We start from the raw sequence: 12,084 nt of genomic DNA, 5'->3' as shown, positions 1-12,084 counted from the left end.
CCATATATCTGATGTAAAAATGAAGTGCTGAGGACAGGAAGACCGGGAGAATCAGTTCAGCTGTCCTCCAGGCGCGTAATTGGCTTTTTCAAAAGGCAAAATGAAAAGAGAGTCTGTAGTATTTCACAGCTTCTAGTCTTGGAAGAAATAATAAGTGTTGTTTTTTTTTGTTTTTTGGTGTTTTTTTTTTTTTGTCCCTCTTATTAGGGGACAGGATCTCACACTATAATCTGGCCTGGCCTCAAACTTGCAGCCTCCCAACTGCCAGGATGATGCGCAGGAGCCAAGCAGGGGTTGGTGTTGTTCTGCTCACTCTGGCCCTGCTTTATCTGTGTCTCTGCTTCCATTCTGATTCATAATAGACATCACAAGGCCTTTTAGCTCTCTTCAGTCTAAGCTGACTTCAACCTTCAAAGCATTTGGTGGTTTTGTTTTCTTGTTGTTTTTTGGAGACAGGGTTTCTCTGTCTGGTGCTGCTGTTGTGGAACTCAATCTCAGACCAGAATGGCCTGGAGAGATCTGCCTGTCTCTGCCTTCCAAGTTCTGGGATTAAAGGCGTGCGCCATCACTGACCAAGAAGGCTCAAGAAGGTTTTCTTATCCCTTCATATTTATTGGCTGCCTATTATATGATATATAATATATAATAAACTAGAAATGAAAATAACCATGATTGGGTTGGAGAGACGGCTCAGTGGGTATAGGTGCTTTTTGCCAATCCTAGCAATCTGAGGTCAGCAGTTAAGAGTGCTTGTTGCTCTCCCACAGAACCTGAGTTTGGTTCCTGGCACTGACATCGGGTGGTTCACACGCACCAGCCAGACTTTGTTGTTTAATATGCATTTTTTTAATGTTTGCACAGATGCAGTGGAGGAGAAGCTGGAGAAGCTAGGCAGATGCTCGACAATCCCTGAAGCAGATGGCCTAGGCCTTCCTCATCTTAATAGGCACAAACAGCCTATTTCCTTGTTCAGATATTTTTTGGTTTGGGTGGTGTTGAGCATCAAACCCAAAGAGTCAAGCATGTTAGGTAATAACTCTGCCACTGAGCTATACCTCCAGTCAAGGGGCCATTTTTTAATCATAATATTGATAGTATCATACTTGGCATTCCATTATCATCTTCAAGTATTGAAAGGGAAACTCAAGATCAGCAGGGCATGATGGCAGTTCTTGAATTCCAGCACTCAGGAGACAGAAGCAGGCAACTCCCTGTTGGTCCGTCAGGATTACATCGTGAAACCCAAACTCAAACGAAACCCAAAACCACCTCAAGGTCTTTTTTCCAGGAAGAGGTTTTGTTGACCCTCTTCATAGTGGTCTAGGGCAGCATCGGCTTTCCAAATCCAACCTACTGTCTTGTTGCTTCTGCCCTTCCTAGTGTCTATGTGCAAGATGACTTTCAAATACAAGGACACTCGCTACCGTCAAAAAGCTGGGCCAGGTAATGGTGGTGCAGGTCTTTAATCCCAGCACTTGGGAGGCAGAGATAGGTGGATCTCTGAGTTCGAGACCAGCCTGGTCTACAAGAGCTAGTTCCAGGACAGGCTCCAAACACTACAGAGAAACCCTGTCTCAAAAAGAAAAAAAAAAAGCTGGAAAATTTAGGTCTAGCCCGGGTTACATAGCAAAACTTTGTCTCAGGAAACCAAAAGGAGGGTGGGGATAAGGGAGAATGACAAGTGATGGTTCCGCAGTTAAAGAGGACTTACTGCTCCTGGAGAGCACTGGGCTTCAGTTCCCAGCACCCATATGGCTCATGACCATCTCCGACTCCAGTTCCAAGAAACCCAAATTGCTCTTCTGGAGTCTTCGGGCACCAGGTCAGAAAGATTGTGGTGAACACACAAACACACTCACACATACACATCAATATTTTAAAGGGGTTGTATGTAGACAGATGGCTGTGACATGATCCACAGGAAAAGCATCTGCTGCGCTAGCCTGATGACCTGGCTTTGATTTCCAGAACCCACAGACAGGTAAGAGAGAACCTGATGCCGACCGAAGCCAGGGCAGGCATCAGATCTCCTGGAACTGAAGCCACAGATGGTTTTAAGTTGCCTTGTGGGAATCAAAGCCAGGTCCTTGGGACGAGCAGCAGCCAGTGCCCTTAACTTATGGAGCCATCTCTCTAGCCCCATAAGTTATATTTTTAAAAACAGAATTCCTGTCTGGTCCTGCATGATTCTAGTATATTAAATTGTACTGTAACTGGAAATATATATACTGTCAACAGTAACAACAAAATGGTAAGCCATTTGCAAGCTACACGGCAATTATTGTATATAAGACCTCTTTTTAAAAAGTTCATGACTGAGAAACATTTCCATCTTGAATTCCCATGAAGACAGAGCTTTCCATCTCGGCAGGGGTGTCTCCAGGAGAGCCAGGGTCCTCTGCTTCTGAGTGCTGCCCTGTCTCCTGCTCCTGGGTCTGCTCTGCGCTGCTTTCCATCTGAATCTCTTCGTCTTCCAACTCCACAGGTTTGTCAGGGGCCGGCACTACAGCCTCATCTTCATTTTCATGCAGAAAGCTGCAGATCATGTTGGGTCTATAGGAGAAATCGTTATCCTTCATCTGCAGCCACTCTACGCCATCTAAGTGGGCAGGAGATAAGCAGGGCAAATAAGAAAGAAGCAGAAGATTTCAGTTAATCAAAACAAATGTGGCACAGATGAAGAGCTGTTACTGGGGCTGCTGGGGATGTAAATTTGTACAACCACTACAGAAATCAATATGACAATGTCTTATAAAAAAGAGGACCGGTAAACGGTTTAGTAGTATCACTCCTAGATACACAGTGGGAGGATGCTGAGTTGGTCCAGCACAGAGATACTTGCACATCTATGTTTATGGCTGCAGTATTCACAACAGCCAAGATACAGAACCATACTAAAGATCCATCATTGGGATAAACACATATAGGGAGGATACAGCCCTGCATGCCTCAAGTTCATTCCCAAGTCTCTTCACTTCAGGTCAAGCACCTCTAAAATGATTTTATTTTATGTCATCTTCTTTTCCTGAGACAGAATCTCACTATGGAGTCCTTGTTGTGTAGATCAGACTGGCCCTGAACTCATAAAGATCTGTCTGCCTCTATCTCCCAAGTACTGGGATTAAAGGAAAGCCACTATGCCTGGCTTGTTTGTTTGTTTATTTATTTATTTGTCTACTTATTTATTTAATATTGATGGGGTTTTGAAGACAGTTCAGCAGGTAAAAGCACTTGCCATGAGAGATTTACATAAGTCTGATCCACAGACCCTACAGGGGGATGACAGACGGACCCAGAGCTGTCCTCTGATGTCCATATCTGTACAAGCCACTGCTGCAATAACAATTTAAAACATCCTAAACTTTAATCTCTTTGTGTGTGGTATATGTGCATGTGTGCAAATATATATGTGCATGTGTGTATGAAGGCCAAAAGTAGACATGGGACATCTTCCTTAATCGGTCTGCACCTGACTTTGGAGAAGAGGTCTCTCCCTGAACCTGGAACTCACTGATTCAGGTAGACAGACTGACCAGTGAGCCTGTCCTCCTGTGTCCGCCTCTGCAGTCCCCTGCAAGGCTGCTGAGGATTGAGCTTTGCCTGCATTGCCCGGCACTCAGAAAGGGAGAGGAAGCGCGTCTGTAATCCCAGTGCTAGGGAGGTGGTGACAGGAGGAGGAGCAGAAGTTACCCAACCTGGGCTGCAAGAGTTCCTGTCTAAAAAGGGGTACATACACAATACAGAATGTAAGTTTATTTATTTCGCTATAAATAAGAATTAAGTTGACATATGTAGGATACAATGTATGGATACAACTAGAACTCCAAAACTCATTATTAAACAAAATAAGCTTGATAAGAAAGACACATATTGCATGCTTTCCTCCTAGGGAAACTTTCTAGGACATGAAAGTAGAAAGGGGATGGCGAGGGAGGCATAAACAGGGGCAGGAGGACATCGGAAGAAAGGGGATGGCGAGGGAGGCATAAACAGGGGCAGGAGGACATCAGTAGAAAGGGGAGTCTGTGGCACGAAAGCAAAAGGAAGAACTCTGAGCCTGGCCTGGCCTCCCAAGTACTGGGATTGTACCTAACAGCCACATACCCAATGCAGTGCTAAATTTTAATATAGCTTATTAATATAGCTATCTCTGTAAGTCCAAGGAATATCCTGATAGCAACATATCACCCACTGCCAAAGCCCACACTTGCTTTTGTCTATTAATGTATGGGACTCAGGGTTTGTGCTCACATCTTCCTTCCACTTGCCGAGTAGCTGAATCTGGCCTTGAACTCCTGATCTTCAGCTGCCTTCCCCCACCCCGAAAAGCACTGGGATTACAAGCATATGCCACCACATCCGGCAAGTACTAGGCATCGATCCAAGGGCCTCACAAACGCTGGGCAAGGGTTCTTGACCACTTAGCTACGTTCCCAGCCTAAGGGCACCCATCTTCAAAGAATGGAGTGAACGAACCTATGTTTTCTTCTCCTTCCTTCTTTTCTGTCAGCAGCGTCCTTGTCATGCTGAGCTTCTTCATTGTGTGGCATTTGTACTTGAGCACTGTTTTGTCGGTCCCTTCCGGCTCCACTAGGACATAAAATGATCTTATTATGCTGCTTCACGCATCACATCAAGTACTCAACTACTTCCTACGGAGACAGCACGGGAAGTCACACTGTGATTCACCACTCCTGTCCCACATGCAAAGAAACGACAGATAACACTGCCACTCAAAGGCACAACAGACTCAGACCCAAACAGCCATGAGGCCAGAAACATGAAAACAGAGATGAAGGGAACAGGCAGGATAGACTCAAGCCCTAACATGGGAAATAGGGGTCAGGAGTTGGCCTGCAGGACAGTTTGTCAACAATCCCATAACCCAAATGAAGGACCAGAACCAAATGCCCTACTTGAAGCAAGAGGATTGAGCGGGGATGTTCCCAGTTAGAAAAGCCTGGGGGAAACTGCTGTGATATTGCTGCCTAGAACTACAACTTTTAAAGACTGTAGACCCAGAGAGGTGAGAGAATGAGACACTGGACCAAAGACAGGAGATACCAGAGGCTTCCACATACTGTTCTGCCAAGTGTGAGCTCCTGCTACACATCAGGAGAGAATGTAATGGCGTCTAGACATCTGAACCATATGAACTCCAGCTATTGCTAATATTCTTTTCTTCTTTTCTTTTCTTTTCTTTTTTTTTTTTTTTGTTTTTCAAGACAGGGTTTCTCTGTGTAGCCCTGGATGTCCTGGAACTCACTCTGTAGACCAGGCTGGCCTCATATTCAGAGATCCGCCTGCCTCTGCCTCCCGAGTGCTGGGATTAAAGGCCTGTGCCACCACTGCCCGGCTATTGCTAATATTCAAACTTAGAATTTCATGTAGTTCCAGCTGCTCATTTAGTTGAAGATAGCATACATTCCATTTTTATTCTCCTCCACCCCTCTTTTTATATTCATTTTTTGGTGCTGGGCAATTGTGGCTAAGGCCTCCCACGTGCTAAGCAAATGTTCTAGAGGAGAGCTACAACCCCAGCCTCTTATTAAACCTTTTTCTTCCCTTTGCTCAATCTAGCTCTAGATATAAAGTTTGGAGAAAGTTGTTTACCTGTACACACAAAGACACACATAAGAATGTATGGCAGCATACGTTCACAGTGAGGTATTCAGTATGGTTAAGAACATTAAGAAATGCATGGCTGTACAGTGAAGCACTCAGAAGGCTGAGACAGGAGGATCACAAGTCTGAAGTCAGCCAGAGAGAGGATATGCAAATCTACAGTTCAGTCTCCAACATCATTAAGAGAAAATGAAAGTGAGCCTTGAAACATTCAAACCCTGGCCCTGCCACTCACTCCTGTGAGAATCTGAGACTGTTGCTGACACCCGTGCTTTCTCCAGCTATGAAGGAGCATGAAGAAGGCACCGACGCTGGCACTCGGGAGGCTCAGGAAATAGCAGAACTTAAGTCCAGCCTGGGAAACACAGAGAATTCCAGGCCACCCTGTACTGAGGCTGCTTCCAAACATACAGAAAGTATCTTGTTCACTGAACTGTGGTAAAGATCAAATGAACATATAAATAAGATACAAATCCTTTAGAACTAACATAGAGAAGATGACAAAGAGTAGCTATTAGCAGGGAGGGGAGAGACAAGGAGGGGAACAGAGAAAAATGTTGAGCTCAATAAATATCAACGAAATAAAAAAAAATAAAATGTAAAAAAAAAAGGCGGAAGGCGACAGGAGCTCAGTGCAGTCTGAAGCAATCCGTCTGAGGCAGCAGTCTGAGGACACAGTTAGAGCACAGGACTGTCCTTTTGGTCTGAGGATTCTGTAGAAGCAGAAGATCTCTCTAGTGGTTGGCTGCACTGCTTCTCTGATCTCTCAGCTTTCACTCCCTAATATCTGGCTCAGGGTTTTTATTAAGAACCATTAGAATTCGTGCTACAGTGTATCGAGGCTATAATCCCAGCACTAAGGACACAGGAGGATTGTGAGTTCAAAGCCAGCCTGAGCTACAGCTGACCTGATATTAAGCAACAATAAAATAAAATAAAAAACAAAAAGCAAAACACACAGTAAATTTGAAATAATCTGTAGAAAGTTAGTCTAGCATAGCAATGACTTACCACGTTCAACACCTTCTTCAAATATAACACAGGTCCCAAGAGTATCTGCAGGAAAATGTAAGGCAAATTAGGAAAGATGGCAGAAATACTCTGAAAGCCACATGAGAAAGGAGCTTGAACATCCGGCACTCTCCTACCTTCGTATTCCCCAGCAAACACATAGCTGTCTACTTGCAGGATGGGCCTCTCAGTGTCAATTCCCTACAACAGATTAAAGGGCATAAAATACCATCATTAGAAAATTTCCCTTGAGGGCTGGAGAAATGGCTCAGATGTTAAGAGCACTGGCTGTTCTTCCAGAAGTCCTGAGTTCAATTCCCAGTAACCACATGGTGGCTCACAACCATCTGGCGCCCTCTTCTGGCCTGCAGGCATACGAGCAGACAACACTATATATTAAATAAATAAACCTTTAAAAAGAAATTTCCCTTGAAGCCAGGTAGTAGTGGTGCACACCTTTAATCCCAGCACTCAAGAGGCAGAGGTGGACACTCTGACCAGCCTGGTCTACAAAGTAAGTTCCAGGACAAGCCAGGACTGTTTCTCAGAGAAACCATCTTAAAAACTTTCCCTACCACCAAAAAAATGCCCTCGGAGCTGGGCGTGTTGAAGCACTCATGAGGCAGAGGCTAGCCTGATCTACAAAGCAAGTTCCAGGATAGCCAGGACTCTTTGGATCAGGTGTGGTGGGGCATGCCTTTAATCCCAGCACTTGGAAAGCAAAGAGACAGGCCATCTGAGCTTGACACCAGTCTAGTCTATAGAGTGAGTTCCAGGATGGCAAGATCGTGGGTCAGCTCAGGCCACATATGCGACCATGTCTTCAAAAAAAGCAAAAAACCATGACAAAACAAATCTCAAGGGCCACCAAGATCACTCAGCAGGTAGGTGCTTGCTGTCAAACCTGATGACCTGAGTTCAATCCCAAGAACCTACATTCCTGTGGCGGAGTCAGAGGACTCCTACAAGCTGTCCTCTGACCTCCTCCACAGGAATACCGTGGCACGCATACAGCCACACACAAAAATAAATAAATGTAATCACAAAAAAAAAAAAAGAAGAAAGAAAAGCAATGCCAGGTATGGTGGCACATACTGGCAATCCTAGCACTCAAGAGGTAGAAGTAGGAGAATCAAGCTCAAAAACAGCCTTAGCTACAAACTGAGTTCATGGCCATCCTCTATTCCATCAGCCCTTGCAGGGAAGGCCGAAGGGAGACAGGTGACTATGATCAAACATATTATGTGCACGTATAAGATTATTAGAATGAAACCTGTTATGTACACACAATTATCACAGACTTTATAACTTGCTTATTTTTTTGTTTTGTTTTTTTGAGACAGGGTTTCTTTGTCCACCTGCCTATGCCTCTAAAGTGCTGGTACTAAAGACATGTCAAATCTGGGTTTTGGTTTTTTAATTTTTTTTAAACTTTATTTCATGTGAATTGCTGTGAAGTTGTCAAATCCTCTGGAACTGGGGTTACAGACAGTTGTAAACTGCATGTGGGTGCTGGAAATTGAACCCAGATCCTCTGGAGGAACAGGCAGTGTCCTTAACCTCTGAGCCATCTCCCCAGCCCCTGTTTTTACAGGGCTTCTCTGGAGTCCTGGCTCTCATTCTGCATATGAGGCTGAACTCACAGAGATCCGCCTGCTTCTGCCTCCCTAGGGCTGGGATTAAAGGCGTTCACCACCACCACCTGGCTTGGTTTTTTTGTTTGTTTGTTTGTTTGTTTGAGACAGGGTTTCTCTGTGGTTTTGGAGCCTGTACTGGAACTAGCTCTTGTAGACCAGGCTGGTCTCGAACTCACAAAGATCCGCCTGCCTCTGCCTCCCAAGTGCTGGGAGTAAAGGCATGCGCCACCACAGCCCGGCTGGCTTGTTGTTTTTTTTAAGACAGGGTTTCCTTCTGTCCTGGCTCTCCAGGAACCCAATTTGTAGACTAGGCAGCCTCAAACCCATAGAGATCCACCTGCCTCTGCCTCTCAAGTGCTGAAATTAAAGGTGTGTGTCACCACTACCTAGCTTCTTTAGGATTTTTAAAGACAAGGCTCCTTGTAGCTCAAGCTGGCCTAGAATTTACTTTGTCATTAAGGATGCCTGCCTTAGACTCTCCAATGCTGACATTACAGGGTGTACCAGGACGGTCTACTTTCATGCTGTTTCTTATAGTCTGATGGCTGAGGCTCGGGTGTGAGCCATGGAGATACACCAAAGACTCTGCCTGTTGTCATGTGCAGACACTTGAGAGGAGCAGGTAATGTGGATGCTGAGCAACTGGCCTGGCCACGCAGTATACATGTCCACACTTAGACCAGAGTCTGGGACCAGACTAGTACTCTTGACTGGTACCACTGGAGGATGGAACTTTCTAGGCCTACTAGAAAGACAGACTCTGCTTAGGTACAGCACTGGATGAGGCTTTTGTACAAAGTTCCAAACAAAATGTTATCTTTTGTTCTTCACATTCTCTCTGGCCGTACATTCAGGCAGCAGGCATTTCCTTACTCCATAGAATCACCCGTTATCCCGTTCCTCTGAAACAGTCCCTTAAGCTTTGTAAAGTGGAATGATCATATTTATCTTCGTGGACAAGTGTATCCGCTTCACTCCTGTTTTAACTTTGAGAAAAAATGCCAGGTGGTGGTGGCACATTCCTTTAATCCCAGCACTCAGGAGGCAGTAGCAGACAGATTTCAGTATTCCAGGCCAGCCTGGGGTTACACAGAGAAACTCCGCCTTAACAAACGAGAGAGAGAGAGAGAGAGAGAGAGAGAGAGAGAGAGAGAGAGAGAGAGAGAGAGAGAGAGAGAGAGAGAGACGGGGGGGGGGGGGGGGAATCTACAACTTTCGCTGAACTTGAAAAACTAAAAATCTACAACATTCCCCAAATTCTAAGACTCACCAAAATCTTGCATTTATTTTCACATTTGGAGAGAAAGTCTGAGTCAATAATTCCTGACAACTCTACCAGAACAAATTGCTCCTGGCGGAAGAAAGAAAAGTTAGTATGGTACACAGCCAGCGAGCAAGGGACAATAAACAGAAATGCCCCAAATCCCAATTTAACGATGCCACCTTTGTGAAAACTGGATGTAGTCTCTGGTGGAAGCAGATTACCCGCGGAACCCCCAAGACCATCTCTATTCTTTCTAGAATGGGTAGACTAGCACTGGGGTTAGAGCTCCCCGCTTCTTGTGCCCCAGGGTCTGAAAGAGTGAGCAGTCTCCGGGCCTCCCTCCCGCCGTGCGCATCCGGAACTCTCTTCCCCAACGGGCTTGGCACAGCTATGACCGCCAATGCTGAAGGCCTTCGACCCACGCTTACAGCCTCCTCTATCTCCTCTTCCTCCTCCTCATCTTCGTCCTCCCAACTCGGATCCATCGCAGCCGCCAAAGCTCGCACGCTCGGAGACGCCATCACTGGCCACGCCCACCGTGGGCCGCCATCTTGGATACGGGTAGCGGGGCCCCATATCCGGCTACTGCCGCTCACGACGCACGAACGTCTCGCCAGAAAGCAAGATGGCCACGCCAGGAGTCCGCAAGAGAACCACGTGAAGCCTCTGCACACTCCGAGCTTTCGAGCTTGGGGAATTTCGATTTTTTTTAGCCCCTTGGGACAACATGGTTCGTAGAGCTCAGGCTGCCCAGAACTCAGTGAGTAGCTGAGCATGCACGCAAGCAGAATCTTAGAAACTAAACTTCACGTACTTCGCGTGTCGCACTGAAACATGGAGAACCAATTCGAGTCAACTGAAGTGCTTGCCTACACTGTCACCCCAGCAGCTGCTAAAGGGGCTAAAGCAGGATTATTAATGCAAACTAAAGGCCAGGCTGGCTAGCACCAAGTATAGGCTTGCACGTCCAGCACTAATACTACCAAATGTTGCACTGGGAAGACTGGGGCAGGATGGAAATCGAACAGCAAAGGTTACTAAGCAAAACCAGTCACACCCTTTATCTTTAAACTGGACCGGAAGCGGTTTTGTTTGCCTGAATACACTAGCGTGATTGGCTGTTGCCCGTAATATGCTAATTAGAACTTTAAATCTGAGTTACTGTACAATTCATAATATTTAGAATAATTTATTTTTTCAAAGGAAAGTACGTACATCACTTTGAAAATACATGTGTGTGCTATTTCTTCGGAGAGAATATCACCGACGGCGGCGACGGAGCGGGGGAAATGGACGATCCAATGTCACCATTAGTGAAAAATGTACTGCCAGGTGTGACTCGGCAGCGGTTGACAGCACAACTTTAAGACTATACTTTCAGGGATCATTTCTATAGTTCGTTACTAGAGAAGTTTCTCTGACTGTGTAGAGCACCCGAAACCACGAGGAGGAGATGGAGCATTCTCCCCTGAGCGTGAAGCTGGCTCTTAGTGTTGCTTCGTGCAACTGCTACTTGCCATTGATGATCGTTCTGCTCTCCCTTTGGGAGAGTGGAGGGGGAGAATGCAGTCTGAGTGGTTTCTTTTTATTACTGGTTTAAAGACAGCTTCGTTCTTTCCTTTGCTGCTCATGCTGACTCTGGTCCTTAAGTGTGTAGTTATGTGTGGCATGGGTGATGGTACAATATCTATTTTGCTGATTTTGGGGAGGGGTTTGAGGGGGTGTTTTGAGGCTCTCTCTGGAACTTTGGACCCCGTCCTGGAACTCTCTGAGACCAGTCTGGCCTCGAATTCATAGAGATCCTTTCGCCTTTGTCTCCCGAGTGCCGGGAAGGGTTTAAAGGTTTGCACCACCACCGCCCGGATTTTTGTTTTGTTTTTGTTCTTTTCAATGAGAGCAATGCCCTTCAAAGAATCTTTTTTTTGTTTTGTTTTTCGAGACGGGGTTTCTCTGTGGTTTTGGAGCCTGTCCTGGAACTAGTTCCTGTAGAGCAGACTGGCCTCGAACTCACAGAGATCCGCCTGTCTCTGCCTCCCAAGTGCTGGGATTAAAGGCGTATGCCACCACCGCCCGGCTCTCGAAGAATCCTTTTAAAAAAGAGAATTTTTAAAGAATCTTCTATTAAAGAGTCATGTGCCAAACTAGGTCTTTTGAAACCGTAATTGAAGTTACTTGGAGAAAAGAAAATTTTGCGAGGAGTAAATAGGGGCAATTAGGAGAGGAGCACAGAGTGCCTTTCTGTGTTTTTAATGATACTGGGCGCGATATTCAGAATCTGCCACGCGGGGGCGACAAGTGACTTAACTAACAGTCTGCTCCTGCTTGCTCTTAAAAGCCTGAAGGAAAAACACATTTCTTAGCGGAATTCTAGTGAAAAGTACCTTTAGGGTTAAAGTCCTGTTTCAGTATTATTTTCAGTTGTACGTTTTTGTTGGTTTTAAACGTGTGTAAGGCTGAGAATGTAGCTCAATGGTAGAGCATTCGCCTGGCACCTTTGAAACCCCTGGTCCAACCGCCAATGGGGCAGGGCAGTTACTAAGTGTTGGG

At 45.6% G+C, this 12,084-nt stretch overlaps 1 protein-coding gene and 1 non-coding gene across 3 annotated transcripts; one reads left to right on the top strand and one right to left on the bottom strand.

The window, feature by feature from the left end:
• Positions 1–823: 823 nt before the first annotated feature.
• Positions 824–10,121, bottom strand: Gtf3c6 (general transcription factor IIIC subunit 6). Of its 2 annotated transcripts, XM_075945105.1 has the most exons (6): positions 9,966–10,119; positions 9,544–9,624; positions 6,774–6,837; positions 6,637–6,681; positions 4,477–4,590; positions 824–2,599 (listed from the first exon to the last, which is right to left on the bottom strand). In XM_075945105.1, the coding sequence occupies exons 1-6, from the start codon at positions 10,056–10,058 to the stop codon at positions 2,310–2,312; spliced, it is 687 nt and encodes a 228-aa protein (XP_075801220.1). In that variant the 5' UTR covers positions 10,059–10,119; the 3' UTR covers positions 824–2,309. The 2 variants fall into 2 exon arrangements, with proteins under 2 accessions (XP_075801220.1, XP_075801230.1); XM_075945115.1 differs by lacking the exon at positions 4,477–4,590 and having other exon boundaries at positions 2,178–2,599; positions 9,966–10,121.
• A 781-nt stretch (positions 10,122–10,902) lies between these two features.
• LOC142842885 (small nucleolar RNA U3) lies at positions 10,903–11,116 on the top strand. Its single transcript, XR_012909530.1, has one exon. It is a non-coding gene; the product is annotated as a small nucleolar RNA U3 (small nucleolar RNA).
• The last annotated feature ends 968 nt before the right edge of the window (positions 11,117–12,084 follow it).

This window comes from Microtus pennsylvanicus, chromosome 1 (assembly GCF_037038515.1).
Source record: "Microtus pennsylvanicus isolate mMicPen1 chromosome 1, mMicPen1.hap1, whole genome shotgun sequence".
Classification (NCBI taxonomy): domain Eukaryota; kingdom Metazoa; phylum Chordata; class Mammalia; order Rodentia; family Cricetidae; genus Microtus; species Microtus pennsylvanicus.
This window is presented reverse-complemented; position numbering and strand designations above follow the sequence as displayed.

What these genes read in the sequence shown, in the direction of transcription:
- Gtf3c6 (XM_075945105.1), bottom strand. Translation starts at nt 10,058, where the DNA reads ATGGCGTCTCCGAGCGTGCGAGCTTTGGCGGCTGCGATGGATCCGAGT. An exon ending in TGAAGAAGGTGTTGAACGTG is followed by an intron (nt 4,591 to 6,636) that starts GTAAGTCATTGC and finishes TTTATGTCCTAG; the next exon opens with TGGAGCCGGAAGGGACCGAC. An exon ending in GGAAGGAGAAGAAAACATAG is followed by an intron (nt 2,600 to 4,476) that starts GTTCGTTCACTC and finishes CTGCCCACTTAG; the next exon opens with ATGGCGTAGAGTGGCTGCAG.